At 45.7% G+C, this 17754-nt stretch overlaps 1 protein-coding gene across 1 annotated transcript in view; it reads right to left on the bottom strand.

Annotated features, from left to right (window-relative positions):
* Window positions 1-17754, bottom strand: part of dyrk4 (dual-specificity tyrosine-(Y)-phosphorylation regulated kinase 4) — a 190957-nt gene that overhangs the window by 133956 nt on the left and 39247 nt on the right. The window contains exons 5-6 of the mRNA XM_086010256.1: window positions 14473-14630; window positions 6170-6306 (exon numbers count right to left, since the gene is read on the bottom strand). Of these exons, the coding sequence (XP_085866382.1) occupies window positions 6170-6306; window positions 14473-14630 (295 nt within the window). The remainder of the gene's footprint in view (window positions 1-6169; window positions 6307-14472; window positions 14631-17754) is intronic.

The raw sequence follows: 17754 nt of genomic DNA, 5'->3' as shown, positions 1-17754 counted from the left end.
GTCTCTTCGATATAAAATTGGACAAGTATCTTGAAGAAAAATACATTATCGGTAAAAGGATAGTCAAAGGTAGGGTGGGACTGCTTAGGGACCAAAAAGGATATCTTCTTGTGGAGGCAGAAGGCATGGCTGAGGTGCTAAATGAGTACTTTGCATCTGTCTTTGCCAGAGAAGAGGATGCTGCCAATGTAGCAGTAAATGAGGAGGTAGTAGCGATTGGATAAAAATAGATAAACAGGAGGTTCTTAAAAGGTTGGCAGTCCTCAAAGTAGAAAAGTCACCCGGTCCAGATGGGATGCATCCTAGCTTACTGAGGGAAGTAAGGGTTGAAAATGCAGAGGCTCTGGACACAATCTTCCAATCCTCCTTAGATATGGGGGTGGTGCCAGAGGACTGGAGGATTGCAAATGTTACACACCGGTTTAAAAAAAGAGAGGGATAAAACCAGCAGCTATAGGCCAGTCAGCTTAATGTCGGTGGTGGGGAAACTTTTAGAGATAATAATCCAGGACAAAATTAACTTGCATTTGGAAAAGTATGGGCTAATAAATGAAAGTTCGTTAAAGGCAAATCATGTTTGACTAACTTGATTGAATTCTTTGATGAAGTAACGGAGTGGGTTGATGAGGGTAGTGCGATTAATGTTGTGTATATGGACCTTCTAAAGGCATTTGATAAAGTACCGCATAATAGACTTGTTAGCCCATGGGAGTAATGGGACAGTGGCAGCATGCATATGAAATTGGCTAAGGGACAGCAAGCAGTGGTGAGCAGTTGTTTTTCAGACTGGAGGGAAATATACAGTGGTGTTTCCATGGGGTCAGTATTGAGACCACTGCTCTTTTTGATAAATATTAATGTCCTGGACTTGGGTATACAGAGCATAATTTCAAAGTTTGCAGATGACACAAAACTCAAAAATGTAGTAAACAATCAGAAGGATGGGAACAGACTTCAGGAAGTGAAATGGGCAGACACATGGCAGATGAAATTTAACACAGAAGTGTGAAGTAATATATTTTGGTAGGAAGAATGAGGAGACGCAATAGAAACTAAATGATACAATTTTAAAGGTGGTGCAGGAACAGAGAGACCTTGGGGGTGTATGTACACACATCTTTTAAGGTGGCAGGACAAGTTGATAAGACTGTTATAAAAGCATATGGGATCTTTGGCTTTATTAAAGAGGCATAGGGCTGGATTTTGTCAATGGGGAGCTTTTGGAGGTGGGACTCCCACTTTTTGGGTTGTAGTCCCGCCTCCATCGACTTGTGGCCAACCCACGCTATTTTCCCTTGATTGACCTTGTTAAGCCCGCCCAGCGGGCTCAGCAGGCCAATTAAGGGACACCTGGTTACTGGTGACGTCAGCGATTGACATTTCATCTGTCAAGAGCTTTTGACAGATGAAATATCAGCGTTTGACAGCTGTTTGAAGCTGTCAAACACTGACAATCTGTACACTAAGTTAATTCCTTCCTCTCAGGCTGATTTAGAGATCTCTCCAGAACACAAAGCAGAATGCTGCAGATTTTGTTGGCTCGCGGCCATTCTGCTTTCTGTGCCAGTGAGATGAGGGACTCCCGAGACCTGAAGGAAGGAAGGCTGTAAAGGTAAGTAAAACTTCTTTAAACACTTTACACACACCAAACACACTTACCTCTGCACTCATGCACCCATCACTCACCTGAACACCGGACATCTCGAGCCCTCCAAGCCCTTCAGCCCGACGGTCCGCCTCACTAACTTGGCGTGGTTTGGAGATGTCGGGAATCCCACACTTCAGGAATAAAAATAGGGATTAGGCTAAAAACTGCCTGTTAACTACCTGTTAACAGGCAGTTAATTGGCACTAATCCCCTTCCCGCCTTGGGGAGGCGGCTCCCAGCACAGGTTGGGTGTCCGCCTCCTTTGAAACTGGCATGGAGGTGGTTTGGGTTCATGCCCCCCGATTTCGCGATTTTAACCCCCCACACGCCTCCAATCCCGCCTCCACGGCCCAATGAAAATCCTGCCCTGACAATCTGTCTTCTAACTTGAGTCCTTCTACTCAGACTCAGTTAGAGAGCTCTCCAGACCAGAAAGCAGAGGCTGCAGCTTTCGACAGTTCAGCGGCCATTCTGCTTTCTGTGCCGGTGAGCTGGGGGACTGCAGAGAACTGAAGGAAGGAAGCCTGCAGGAGAAAGTAAAGGTAAGTAAAACTTATTAAAACACTTTACACTCACCTCACACACATACCTCTGCACACATGCACCCATCACTCACCTGCACAACGGATCTCGACCCCTCCAACCCCTTCAGACCCACGGTGCACCTCACTAACTTGGCGTCGTGGTTCGGAGCCGTCGGGAAGCCCACACTTCAGGGCTAAAAATAGGGATTAGGCAAAAAACTGCCTGTCAACTACCTGTTAACAGGCAGTTAATTGGCACTAATCCCCTTCCCGCCTCGGGGAGGCGGCTCCCAGCACAGGTCGGATACCCGCCTCCTGGGACATTGGCGGGATGGGCTCCTGCCCCCCGATTCTGCAATTTTCCCACCACTCCCGCCTCTAAACCCGCCTCCACGGGGCTTGGAAATTCGAGCCCATAGAGTACAAAAGCAAGGTAGTTATGCTAAACCTTTATAAAACACTGGTTAGACCTCAGCTGGAGTATTGTGTTCAATTCTGGGCACCACAATTTAGGAAGGATGTCAAGGCTTTAGAGAGGGTGCAGAAGAGATTTACTGGAATGGTACCAGGGATGAGGGACTTCAGTTATATGGAGAGACTGGAGAAGCTGGGGTTGTTCTCCTTAGAGCAGAGAGGAGGTTAAGAGGAGATTTGATAGAGGTGTTCAAAATCATGATCGGTTTTGATAGAGTAGATAGAGAGAAACTATTTCCAGTGGCAGAAGGGTCGGTAACCAGAGGACACAGATTTAAGGTGATTGGCAAAAAACCAGAGTCGACATAGGGAAATATTTTTTACACAGTAAGTTGTTGTGATCTGGAATACACTGTCTGAAAGGGTGGTGGAAGCAGATTCAATTGCAACTTTCAAAGGGAATTGGATAAATACTTGAAGGGAACAAATTTGCAGAGCTATGCAGAAAGAGCAGGGAAGTGGATTAATTGGATAGCTCTACCAAAGAATCGGCACAGGCACGATAAGCCAAATGGTCTTCTGTGCTGTATCATTCTATGATTCTATAAGATACAACCACAGGACAGCAGGGAAGTGGACAGATTTTCCTCTGTTATGTACATGGGGAGTGCTCAATTCCAAGGTATTAGGGAGAGGGAAAAAAGGCAGAGACCCATGACATCAGGACATGGAAATTGGATTGTACTCAAATTTGAAATTGAGAATTTGGTCCACCAGCCTCAGTTGTATATCCAGCTGCGGCTCCAGAGGCAGCTCGCTGTCGCCGGGGGGCAGGGCCAGATCAACCGGCAGGGACGCAGCTAAAGGTAGCAGTTAGGTCTTGGGGGGAGCGGGGGTGGAGGCAATCAGGAGTGTGGAGAGCAGATGCCAGCTGTGGCCCGTAGTTTTAAGGTGGAGCTCCTGCTGGCTCCACATTCAGGCATTTGTGATGATCAATTTTCACTGTTTGGGTTATTAAGCATTTTGGGATGTATTTTTGTTAATGGTAGTTGGATATGATTTAAAAAAATTTACTTACTTTTTTGGTGGCAGCATCCGCTGGTTTGGCGGCTGTGTGCCTGAGAAAACTGACCATAGCATGCACGGTGCACGCTGCGCTCAATCGCAACCCAATTCGCCAAGGGGGCCTGAAACAGGCATTCGGCTCCTGATTTGCATAGTTTAATGTCTGTTTTATATAAGCAATATAAGCAATATGGCTTGCTGTGCTCTTCAGGTGTGGACTGAGTGCGCACACGCCACAAATCATATTGGGCCCTTGGGTCTCACCCTCGGGCGAGAAATAGGCACTGCGCAATTGAATTTTTAGGACCAGGTCTTTGTTCCCTTTATTTGCTGGGGATCCCCAAGGAGATCTTGTGGCTGAAGTAGGGGCAAGCAAAGGGGCAATTATATAAATGAGGTGAGAGGGCTGATTTCCTTCCTTTTTGCCAGCGGGGCACTCATTTGCAGAGATTCCCAGAAGAAGTTGGCAGTAGCTTTTGCACCAACCTCAGTCAGATCAGAGGATCTAAGTGGGGCTTGAGTGCCACTGGAATTCCAACAGAAAATTAAACTTTTTCATTCAACAGGGCCAGCAAGAAGAGTTGGGGCTAGTTGCGCTGGGACGAGCCAGCAGAATGAAGGGACATAAGCATAAGCCATGAAGAGGTAGATTCAGGCAAGACGTAAGGAAACATCACTTTATTTAGAGCATGGTCAGTTGTGCAATAGCTTACCAAGGGAGGGTGAAAAGACAAGTAGCTTAGATCTCTTCATGGTAAAACTGGACAAATATCTTGGAGAAACACAGGCCAGCAGGAAGACGTTTGGCCTAGATGCCTTCTAGTTGGACAGCTGATAGAAGGCCCTGCTGCTGGCGGCCATTGCTGTGAAAGCAGGCTTCTCAAGCCTGTAGCAGCAGCTGAATTTCCACCCCCAGTTCTGGACATAGGCACCTGTCCGGGAAACATCGAGCCAATGCTAATGACCTGAACCCGGAAATACAGATGGGTTCGGATCACATGCAACAAAGTGCACTTTGGGTGTGCTCCACCTGATAAGTGCTCAGATAGAGGGGAAATAAGAGGGACGTTACCACATAGAAGGAGAGATAGTGGGAAAGCAGAGGGCAAAGGAGTAAAAGGAAGTTTCTTGGACTGGAAAGACATGATAAAGCAAGCATTCCAAGTTTTCCTGATGTAAAAACAATGTAGGTTACTATACGTAAGGAGCTATTTATTTAGCAAATGCAGAATGTTACATGTGTGACAAATAAAATTTTCATTTTGTAATTTGTCATTGTTTAATCATTATATTTTGTAAATGAGCTAAATTGTTTTACCAACTCTATTTCTTTTATTTATATTCAACTCAGAACTCAAAAACAACAAGCAAAACAAAATCATTAATATAAACAGTGGTAATTCTGAAGGATTGTACTTTTATTCAAGTTTGGTGGGAGATCCTAAATTTCAACATGCTTGCCCAGAAATTCGGGTCGGGGGCTTCCCGCGGGTGTAAGCCCCCGACCTGCACTTACCTTGCACACCGGCCGTTGAGCTGTGGGCCCCCGTGGAATTCCGATCCGGGGCCTGGTCCAGCTGCCGGCGCGCAGTGCTTGCGTATCCCAGGGGTGCAGTTAGTTCGAAGCGTCCCCTGGGATCACGTGGGCCATGGGGAGCCAATCGGTGCAGGGAATGCTCCATTTATAAGTCTGACAGGAAGTGCTGGCAAACTTAGAAATACTACGGGCCCTTTCTTCTTACAAGACATCACTAAATCTTCAAATAATTTTTTTTTTAAATCACATTTTTTAAATAAACTATAAATTACATAAAATAACTATTTTAAACAATAATTTAAATTTTTGAAAAAAATAATTTTATTTTCTAACGGGGCTAAAAATAAACTTACCTTGCTTTAAAGTATTTAAAAATAATAAACCTGTGGAAAAAATGTTTTAATTTTAATTAATTCACCACTTACCTTGGAAAAAGCAGGCCTTACGCCTGCTTTTTATATGTGTAAATTCTGCAGACTTACCTTCCCGGGAAAACCTGTAAAAAAAAACGAAGTTCGATGCACACGCGCAGCCTCCCCCGCGCACATGTTCGACCTCTGAACCCTGCTTTCAGGGGAACGGAAGTGCCGGTTTCCCACGCATGCGCAGTGCATGCAGGAAACCAGCACTTCCATTGGGCTTACGGGTGAGTACCCCGTGCGTACTCACCCGTGGAGACCCGAATTTCTGGGCCAATAATGACGTAGAGAATTATTTCACAATAAAATTATTAAACTTAATTATAAAAATGTCCTTTGTGTACCTTCATTGAGGTTTTTAACTTCAAGGCTTTGGTCTCTTTCAAAAGCCTGCGATTGCACTTAATATTTTTTTTCTTTGGGGTGTCCCTCTGTCAGTTATGGGGAGATGCTGTAATCTAAGCCTGTGCCCCAGTTTCCAGCATGCATCAGTAGGATTAACCGCGTACAAGTTGAAAAGTATATCTCCGCATCAAACGCATATATATGGTATGCAACTCACCTCTTTTTATTCCTTATCATCTTGATAGCCACAAGTTCATTTGCTTTATGGTCCATACATTTTACCACTTGTCCAAAGGATCCTTTACCTATCACTTCAAGAATTTCATACCGGTATGCAATATGGTCATGTAACACCTAAACATAAAAGCAAGAGTGCTTTTGTCAAATATCTGTTTCTATCCAAGCTGCTAATTGTTAATAAGACAAATAGATGCAAAGAAGTTAAAGACAATGAAAGCTGAGACCTGCATTTATTGTTCCATTTAATAAAATAAGGTTTAAACCACCAATTTGATTGTTATTCTGTGTGGGCAAATTTGGAGCTTCATCTGTGGTAAGTGTCCTTTAGCCACTTTCAGCGAATCTCCCCTTTTCAAATCATAATTTCCGGAACTTAGAGATTCATGGGCCCTGAAATTCCAGCCCTTCACTCTGATCCCAGAAATACGGCGAGGCAGACTTCCATCCTCTCATAGAGATAGAAACTGACCCTGTCACAAATCCCAGGGTCAACTTATTGGAATATTATTGGATGGGACCAGGATGGGAGGGACACAAGCAATTGGTTATCTATGTGCAGGAAAGCCCAGAAAACTCAGGTAGGGGAGCAGAGGAAGGCTGAGTCTAAATCCTCAAGCGTGATTTAAATGTCTGGATCAGTTTTTCTCCCATTCATGGGATGTGGGCATCGCGGGCAAGGCCACCATTTATTGCCTATCCCTAATTGCCCTTGTGAAGGTGGTGGAGAGCCGCTTTCTTGAACCGCTGCAGTCCATGTGGTGACTGTACTCCCACAGTGCTGTTAGTGTAGGGAGTTCAGGATTTTGACTCAGCGACGATGAAGGATCGGCGATATATTTCCAAGTCAGGATGGTGTGTGACTTGGAGGGGATCTTGGGGGTGGTGGTGTTCCCATGCGCTGCTGCCCTTGTCCTTCTAGGTGGAAGGGGTCGTGGGGTTGGAAATGAAAAACCTGCCAATGCAGCTGCCTGTGTGATGTGGAAGGAGGTGGCAATGGCAGTCAATGACATGTCCCCAATGATGCTCTGTAATGTTGGAAAAAGTTTAATGAACCAACATGTGCTGAAAGGTAAGTAACTTGCTAACAAAGTGCCACGACCACATGGTGAGACTTTCAGAGAGAAGCCATCACTCCCTGCCCTTAATGTTTAGTCACTGCACTATGAGGTTTCACAGAACACATTTTGCTCCATAAACATGACTAAATCTTGGATTTTATCCAGGATGTGTACTCTAGCTCCAAGATCCATGTAAAGGTGAATGAGAAACTTTTGGAACCTCTCTCTTTAGGATAAAATCCAAGATTTAGTCATGTACTTGCATAGCTTCCAACTTCTTCATGGCTGTAAGAGACAGAAGGTCAAAATATTCACAAAAATCGATGATTGCCAATCCGAAGCTGACTCATCAGTCCAAGGTGCTCAGCCACAGGAAGGATGATGCTATAATTCCTGTAATGAGGCCCAGAAAACAGTTGATTATCTTGAACTTCATAGCATCTGGCTCGCAATTAGAAAAAGACAAGTTACTAACTACTAGAATCCCCAAACCTGCTTAGTTAATTAAGCAAGGATAAAAATGAGAATTTAAAGTTGAAACCAAATAAGTTCTAACTATATTGATACATTATTGGCAAGAAATCCACCAGTTGTGGACTAAAAGATTCAGTGTAAAGGTCCTACTTGATGCTTTCATCAATGATATGTTGGATAGCATTAAGAGATCGACTTGAAGGGCTGGATTTTCATTGAGGAGGCGGGACTACAACTTTCAGGGTTGTAGTCCCGCCTCCATCGAGTCCTAGCCAACCCACATGATTTTGACTTGATTGACCTTGTTGAGCCCGCCCAGCAGGCACAGCAGGCCAATTAAGAGCCACTTGGCAATAGGTGACATCACAGATTGATATTTCATCTGTCAAGACCTTTTGACAGATGAAATATCAGCGTTTGACAGCTGTTTGAAGCTGTCAAACACTGACAATCTGTACGCTAAGTTAATTCCTTCCTCTCAGGATGATTTAGAGATCTCTCCGGAACAGAAAGCTGAATGCTGGAACTTTTTACAGATTGCGGCCATTCTGCTTTCTGTGCCGGCGAGATGAGGGACTCCCGAGACCTGAAGGAAGGAAGGCTGTAAAGGTAAGTACATGTAAGTAAAATTTCTTTAAACACTTTAAACACACTTACCTCTGCACTCATGCACCCATCACTCACCTGAACACCGGACATCTTGACCCCTCCAAGCCCTTCATCCCGACGGCCCGCCTCGCTAACTTGGCGTGGTTTGGAGCCGTCGGGAATCCCACATTTCACCAATGAAAATAGGGGTTAGGCTAAAAACTGCCTGTTAACTACCTGTTAACAGGCAGTTAATTGGCACTAATCCACTTCCCGCCTCAGGGAGGCGGGTCCCAGTGCGGGTCGGGTACCCGCCTCCTTTGAAACTGGCATGGAGGCAGGTTGGGGGGGCGGGATGGGTTTGTGCCCCCCAATTTCGGGATTTTAACCCCCCACATGCCTCCAATCCCGCCTCCACGGCCCAATGAAAATCCTGCCCGAAGTCTCTGTTCCAGGCATTTCCAGAAAAATTGCTGCGTTTTTCAGATACTGTGTTGCTGACAGAATTACTTGGGGATATAGTACATTCAAATCGTCATTTGGAACATTGGGCGAACCAGTGGAATAGGTTGGTGGATGTGCCCAAGTGCAGTATTATCATCTTTACAGCTCGTGAGGGGACCCAAAAAGGTATTACAGGGGTAGTTGGAAGAATGACGCAGCATCTGTCCCAATCTTGACTCATATTGATATCTATGAGATGCCAACTCCTGCCTGGACAGTCCTCCAGGATCTTACTGAGAAGGGGCAAAGGGAGCTTTCCCCCCCCCCATTTTTGTTCAATGTCAGCGGAGTCTCAAAGTTTGTCGCAGATTATACATAAACAGCTCTCCTTTGTAGATCAGAATTTGTAAGCATACAACAGAAGGGCTTCCTTTAGCTCATGCGTGAGGTCCAGGGCCAAGTCGTGAGGTAGATTTATGGCACTAGAAGGGAAACAGTTGCAGGGAGAGAGGGCTCAGAGCTATACCAACCTGTCACTGATTACCCTGGAAGGGGCGTCAGCCTCATGGTGAGTACATCTGTGCAACGCCCCTCAAATGAGGATATGTATTATGCAATTGATGACAAGTAAACTTAGTATAAGGCATCTAACTTGAACAGCTATAACATCAGGCTGGTGAGCATGTCAGAAGTTGCCTTGTGTAGGTCCTTCCACCACTTGGAAGTTGGATGTCCCTCAATAACTGAAAAGGACATGCCGAAATTTGGGCCACCATCTGCAGGAAGCCATTACCCATAGGCTGGGTATGAGAACAAGTGCTCACATTTTGAGGGATCGATACCTACTATAATTGTGTTACTTAGAACTTGGTAGAGGAAACTGAAGCGCTGTACCTCCCACTCTGGAACCACTGGTGAGGAGAATAGTAGCAATGCACTCATATATTTAACAGTGAGTTGTGATGATCACTATGCTACTCATGAGGAGCTCCTCCTTTCTGCTGCTTGAGCCCTAGCCTTAGCGAGGGCTCAAACTCAAGCTCATCAGTTATCTAACAACTGACTAGCTACTGCCCTTCTTGTCCACCACTGAGTGGCTCAATAATTCCACCATTGACCAAGCCCTGAAGGACACAGCTGCCAGACTGGGCCTGCGTTAGGTGGTGAAGGAACCAACGCAAGGGAGTAATCTATTTGACTTCATTTTTAACAACCTTCCATGATAGCATTGGTAAGAGTGACCACTGTATAATCCATATTGGTAGGAAGGACCATGGTAGAGTCTTATGAAGACAAAATCTTATCTTCACAGTGAGGTCACTCTCCATTGTGCTTAGTGGGACAAACATTCCAGTGAAGTGCAGGGGATCTTTGCAACATGTCAAGTCTGCTGTGCCCTGTTGTATCAGACAGGGCATTGATGCTATTTTTACTAGAGCTACCCTGTTTGTTTGTTTTTTCAATGACCAGCAGCTCAATGAGAAAACAGATTATGAATTTTCATGGTGGCGGGGTTTCTCACAGTAATAGAGGTTGCGGACTGTATCCATATGGCCATGTATGCACCATGTTGATGCCATGGCAAATATTAACAGGAACAGCCATAACTACTTAAATGTTCAGCTGGAATGTGACCACTGCCACAAGATCCTGCATGTCAACTTGCATTACCCAAGCAGCTGTCAGGATGCATTCATCATGAGACAGTCATCTGCACCAGTAATTTTCACTAGACCAGAGGCAAGTATCTGGTTGGCTTCTGGGAGAGAAAGGATACTCTATTCAAACCTGGCTCCTAACCCTGGCCAGGATTCCTCATAGGGAGACTGAGGAGAGATACAATGAGGTCCATTCAGCCACAAGAGTAACGATAGAACACACAATTGGATTGTGCTGCTTGGACAGGTCTAATGAAGCTCCACAGTATTCTTTAGCATGAGTGGCCCATATAGTAATCACCTGCTGCCTTATACACTATTATACTCCAGCTGCAGAGAACAATGAACCATCTGGGATAAGGGAGCAGGATGAGGACAAAGATCGTGGTCAGCAAGAACTTGAGGATGAACCAGATGGTCAGCCTGTGGTAGGACCCAGAAACATTAGAAGTGCTCTCATAAAGGACACATTCACTTAAAAATAAAAGATTTTCTCCCGAAGTTCCAGCAGCACCCATACCCTTAATCACCACCCTTTTCCCACAACATTGTTAACCCAAAAATATGTTTCTCTCACTTCTGATCAGCACACAACAAACCCCAATCCCAGCACCCTCATTAATTCCACTGGAATACCAACAAGTTAATAAGTGTGAAGTGAATATATTGTTTTACACTAAACACAAGAAATGCCTGATACTCTGTTATGCCCATAGTACTTCCCTTTTCTGCCTCTGCGTGCATCAGTACTGGTAGCTAGGTGTGAGCTTCTTTTAAAACCACACCTGAGAGCATGAATTGGCCAGCTGCTGACTGTTATTATGAACCTCCTGGAACTGAGGCAGCTGTTGTCTTCAGCAGCTACTGTCTGGAGGAGGAACAGCTGCAGGTTACATCTCAAGTGTAGATGCTTAGGTAACCTGATCCTGTGCTGCACAGCAACATGTTCAGGCTTCTGGGAGACATGACAAGCAGAGTCACTGGACCTGTATTCCTAAAGAGAATGCAGCATCCTGAGAAGACCTGTCTTCTAGGCCACTGGTGCTGTTGCATGTATCTGGGAAAGCAAAATGAATGGTATCTTTCAAAGTCCTAAATCCCCTATTGATGACCCTCTCAAGGGAACCACAGATGTCAACATCCTCTTCATCCAACACCCTTTCTTCCTGATCACTTGTGCATTCTATCTCACCCTGTGCTTCCTGATTACTACCTTGATGCTTGGACTGGCATTTGGAAAAGATGGAATGAATGATGGGATGGGTGATGGAATGTAGACAGGGTGGCAGCCAGAGTGGACTGGCACTTCTTTATTACCATGTCAATTGATTAGGAGCTGGCTCCAGAAGGACGTAGTAACAGATATGTGGCCAAATATCAGTGAGCACCACTAAGTCATCATGAGTGGCATTCAACAGAATTAGGCGGTTTGGCTTTTACAGCCTCAGATGAAAGCGATCCATCATCTGGACACAAACATCCAGCTGCTACTCCCATGCCAACTTCACCATCTCCAATTCCCTCTGCTACTGCTGTCCCAGGCTGGTGAGTGCCTTGACCTTGAGGGTCAACAAATGTAGATTTGCCATGTCACCCTTGTAGGCTGACCCTCTCTGAGATTATATACCTTTTGTCCTGCAGAACATCTGACAATGTGGAAAACTGCCCAGGTATGTCCTGTCCACAAAAAGCAGGACAAATCCAACCAGGCCAATTACCGCCCCATCAGTCTACTCTCAATCATCAGCAAAGTGATGGAAGGTGTCATCGACAGTGCTATCAAGCGGCACTTACTCACCAATAACCTGCTCACTGATGCCCAGTTTGGGTTCCGCCAAGACCACTTGGATCCTGACCTCATTACAGCCTTGGTCCAAACATGGACAAAGAAGCTAAATTGCAGAGGTGAGGTGAGAGTGACTGCCCTTGACATCAAGGCAGCATTTGCCCGAATCTGGCATCAAGGAGCCCTAGTAAAATTGAAGTCAATGGGAATCAGGGGGAAAACGCTCCACTAGCTGGAGTCATACCTAGCACAAAGGAAGATGGTTGTGGTGGTTGAAGGTCAATCATCACAGCCCCAGGACATCGCTGCAGGAGTTCCTCAGGGCAGTGTCCTAGGCCCAACCATCTTCAGCTGCTTCATCAATGACCTTCCCTCCAACATAAGGTCAGAAATGGGGATGTTCGCTGATGACTACACAGTGTTCAGCGCTATTCACAACTCCACAGATAATGAAGCTGTCCATGCCCGCATGCAACAAGACCTGGACGACGTTCAGGCTTGGGCTGATAAGTGGCAGGTAACAGTCACGCCACACAAATGCCAGGCAATGACTATCTCCAACAAGCGAGAGTCTAACCACCGCCCCTTGACATTCAATGGCATTACCATCGCCGAAACCCCCACTATCAATATCCTGGGGGTCACCATTAACCAGAAACTTAACTGGACCAGCCACATAAGCAAGAGCAGGTCAGAGGCTAGGTATTCTGCGGCGAGTGTTTCACCTCCTCACTCCCCAAAGCCTTTCTACCATCTACAAGGCACAAGTAAGGAGTGTGATGGAATACTCTCCACTTACCTGGATGAGTGCAGCTCCAACAACACTCAAGAAGCTCGACACCATCCAGGACAAAGCAGCCCGCTTGATTAGCACCCCATCCACCACCTTAAACATTCACTCCCTCCACCACCGGCGTACTGTGGCTGCAGTGTGTACCATCTACAAGATGCACTGCAGCAACTCGCCAAGGCTTCTTCAGCAGCACCTCCCAAACCCGCGACCTCTTCCACCTAGAAGGACAAGGGCAGCAGGTGCATGGGAACACCACCAGCTCCAAGTTCCCCTCCAAGTCACACACTATCCTGACTTAGAAGTATATCGCCGATCCTTCATCGTCACTGGGTCAAAATCCTGGAACTCCCTAACAGCACTGTGGGAGTACCATCACCACACGGACTGCAGCGGTTCAAGAAGGCAGCTCACCACCACCTTCTCAAGGGCAATTAGCGATGGGCAATAAATACTGGCATTGCCAGCGACGCCCAGATCCCATAAACAAATTTTTAAAAAACATATGCAGACAAGGTTAAATGGCAGTCTCTTTCTGCTTATGGGGGAATTCAGAGGTGACGAGGGCAGCATATAAATTGGAAGACTTATGTTTCTGACCCAGTGAGAGCTGACATTAAAAGTTTCATACATTAGCATGAAGGATGCTTGTGGTACAGCAATCTCTTACAAGGGCAATGATGGTGAGACAACTGTGGATTGAGCACAGGAGAGAACATGGGTGCTTTCCAAATATTTGATTTGGTAACGCAAACAACACAGTGACGGAGATTGTGTTGAATGGACATCAGGCAAGGTGGTGCTGGTGAGACCTTTAGTAGGGTGGGTGGACAATTACCTTGTTCATGTTGGCCAAGTCTTTCAGCATTGTATTGCTGATCTGGAGGATCGGGAAGTGGCGATTCATGGCCTCAGCATCCTCTCTCCACTGTGCTCTCAGAATGGTTTCTTCCCTTGGGTGCTAAGCAACCCTGTAGCAACCAACGTTTCCTATAAGCTGCGCGGGCACGCTTTCTGCCGGTCCCATGCAGCCTGGGACCGGCTTTTTCAGTGTTAAGTTTTGCGCATGTGCGAAACTGTGAATGGGCTGCGCAGCCCCTTAAAGGGGCCGCGCACTCAAAAAAAATAAGAGGGAACATTGGTAGCAACACATCAGTTTCTGCCCCTATGGGTGAATGCAGCCAATCTCTGGTAGTTCAGGAACTTGCTGAAAATTATACAAATAGACTGACCCCAGGAAATCTTCCAGGATCAGCAGCATCGATGTGGTCCGACAGACGTGCACTTTCGCCAAGAGAATGGCAATGCGGAAAGTCCCATGATTATCCCTGTTCATGAGTTTATTTCTGTAGCATGTGAAGGATGATTACATACAAATAGAAACTACAATCTCAATCATTTAACTTTTTACAGCAAGAAATTTTTTAAAAAGAGAGCATTTGTGAAAGTTACACAAATCCTTATATAAATACATATTATTACCTTAATATAAGAGCCATGTTCATAGCCATTGTTGTGCTGGTTTTCAGGAGAACCTTCTATCTTTTGGGGGTTCAATCCAAGAAACCAGACTTCTTCAGTATTAAGGATTTCCTTGTGTTCATAAATTGTCAGTCTACTTTTAAAATGTATCAGTGCTTCTATTCAAATGAGGAAAACACGACTTCAGTAAGTTTTACAAATAACTTTTCTCCAACTGTATTTCAGATAAGAGCATTTTTCATTATTGTTTAGAATGTTTAACAGCAAAATTGTCTGACCATCTTACACCCATTCACAATCATTAAAAAACAATTTTAGACATTTGTAGACATAAAACAAGCAAAGTATAAAAATTGCTTCAGGTTAAATGCATTTAAACCACTTACAAACTACTAAATAACATTGTTTTATTGTGTTATGCAACCAGAGTAAATGCCCTTAGAAATTGTCAGCACACATGCAGCTACCTCACCGTAACTTAGTGCACAGAAATGAATGGTTCCATCATCTCTGACAGCAAAACTAAATGTTACATAAAAAATACCAGTTTGGAACTCTGGTTCTTAATTTAAAAAGTAATATTTACAGAAGAATTTTTTTTTTTTTAAATAGCAAAGTTAGTTTTTGGCTATAAATAAATCACCATAATATAACTACATGATATATAATGGGAATGGTAGCATAGTGGTAATGTCACTGGGCTAGTAATCCAGAAGGCCTGGACTAATGATCCAGAAAACGTGAGTTCAAAACCCACCATGGCAGCTGGGGAATTTAAATTCAGTTAATTAAATAAATCTGGAATAAAAAGCTAGAATCAGTAATGGTAACCATTAAACAATCAGATTGTTGTAAAAACCCATCTGGTTCACTAATGCCCTTTAGGGAAGGAAATCTGCCACCCTTACCCGGTCTGGCCTATATTTGATGCCAGACCCACAGCAATGTGGTTGACTCTTACCTGCCCTCTGAAATGGCCTAGCCACAGTTGTAACAAACCGCTATATGATAATAATAATATGAATGAAACCGGACGGACCCTCAGCACTGGCTACAGACACGGCAACGGCACACCCAGCCCAGTTGATGCTGCCAAGTCCTCCTCACCAACATCTGGGGACTTGTGCCAAAATTGGGAGAGCTGTCCCACGGACTAGTCAAGCAACAGACTGACAGAATCATACCCTTCAGCCTATGTCCCAAACTACTCCATCACCATCCCACCGGCAAGACAGACCCACCGGGGTGGCTGCACAGTCGGGAGGGAGTGGCCCTGGCAGTCCTCAACATTGACTCTGGACCCCATGAAGTCTCATGACTTCAGGTCAAGCATGGGCAAGGAAACCTCCTGCTGATTACCACCTACCACCCTCCTTCAGCTGAGGAATCAGTACTCCTCCATGTTGAACACCACTTGGAAGAAGCACTGAGAGTAGCAAGGGCACAGAATGTACTCTAGGTGGGGGACTTCAATGTCCATCACCAAGAGTGGCTCGGTAGCACCACTACTGACCGAGCTGGCCGAGTCCTGAAGGACATAGCTGCCAGTCTGGACCAGTGACAGGTGGTGAGAGAACACGAGGGAAAAACCTACTTGACCTCGTCCTCACCAAACTACCTGTTGCAGATGCATCTGTCCATGACAGTATTGGTAGCAGTGACCACCACACAGTCATTGTCCCATCTTCACACTGAGGACACCCTTCAGCGTGTTGTGTGGCACTACCACCGAACTAAATGGGATAGATTCAGAACAGATCTAGCAGCTCAAAACTGGGCATCTATGAGCAGCAGAATTATATTCCACCACAATCTGTAACCTCATGGCCTGGCATATAGTTCACTCTGGTTCAATAAGGAATGTAGAAGAGCATGCCAGGAGCAGCACCTAAAAATGAGGTGCCAACCTGGGAAAGCTGCAACACAGGATGATATGCATGCTAAAAAGTGGAAGCTAAGTGATCCCACAATCAATGGATCAGATCAAAGCTCTGCAGTCCTGCCACAACCAATCATGAATGGTGGTGGACCATTAAACAACTAACAGGAGGAGGAGGCTCCATGAATATCCCCATCCTCAATGATGGTGGAGCCCAGCACGTGAGTGCAAAAGACAAGGCTGAAGCGTTTGCAACCATCTTCAGTCAGAAGTGCCGAGTGGGTGATCCATATCAGCCTACTCCTGAGGTCCCCACCATCACAGAAGCCAGTCTTCAACCAATTCAATTCACTCCACGTGATACCAAGAAATGGCTGAGCGCACTGGATACAGCAAAGGCTATGGGCCTTGACAACATCCCGGCTATCGTGCTGAAGATTTGTGCTCCAGAACTAGCCGTGCCTCTAGCCAAGCTGTTCCAGTACAGCTACAACAGTGTTCAGCGCCATTCGCAACTCTTTAGATAATGAAGCAGTTCATGCCCGCATGCAACAAAACCTGGACAACGTTCAGGCTTGGGCTGATAAGTGGCAGGTAACATTCGTGCCACACAAGTGCCAGGCAATGACTATCTCCAACAAGCGAGAGTCTAATCATCGCCTCTTGACATTCAACGGCATTACCATCGCCGAATCCCCCACCATCAACATCGTAGGAGGTCACTATTGACCAGAAACTTAACTGGACCAGCCACATAAATACTGTGGCAAGAAGAGCAGGTCAGAGGCTGGGTATTCTGCAGTGAGTGCCTCACCTCCTGACTCCCCAAAGCCTTTCCACCATCTACAAGTCACAAGTAAGGAGTGTGATGGAATACTCTCCACTTACCTGGATGAGTGCAGCTCCAACAACACAAGAAGCTCGACACCATCCAGGACAAAACAGCCCACTTGATTGGCACCCCATCCACCACCTAAACATTCACTCTCTCCACCACCAGCGCACCGTGGCTGCAGTGTGTACCATCTGCAAGATGCACTGCAGCAACTCGCCAAGGTTTCTTCGGCAGCACCTCCCAAACCCGCGACCTCTTCCAACCAGAAGGACAAGGGCAGCAGGCGCATGGGAACACCACCACCTCCAAGTTCCCCTCCACGTCACACACCATCCTGACTTAGAAGTATATCGCCAATCCTTCATCATCACTAGGTCAAAATCTTGGAACTCCCTACCTACCAGCACTGTGGGAGTACCTTCAACACATGGACTGCAGCGGTTCAAGAAGGTTGCTCACCACCACCTTCTCAAGGGCAATTAGGGATAAGAACATAAGAAATAGGAGCAGGAGTAGGCCAATCGGCCACTCGAGCCTGCTCCGCCATTCAATAAGATCATGGCTGATC

The sequence above is a fragment of the Somniosus microcephalus genome, chromosome 17 (genome assembly GCF_052327205.1).
Source record: "Somniosus microcephalus isolate GS21.2 chromosome 17, FLI_Smic_1.0, whole genome shotgun sequence".
NCBI classification, from domain to species: Eukaryota; Metazoa; Chordata; class Chondrichthyes; order Squaliformes; family Somniosidae; genus Somniosus; species Somniosus microcephalus.
Note: the sequence above shows the minus strand (reverse complement) of the source record. Positions and strands in the feature narration are given on the sequence as shown.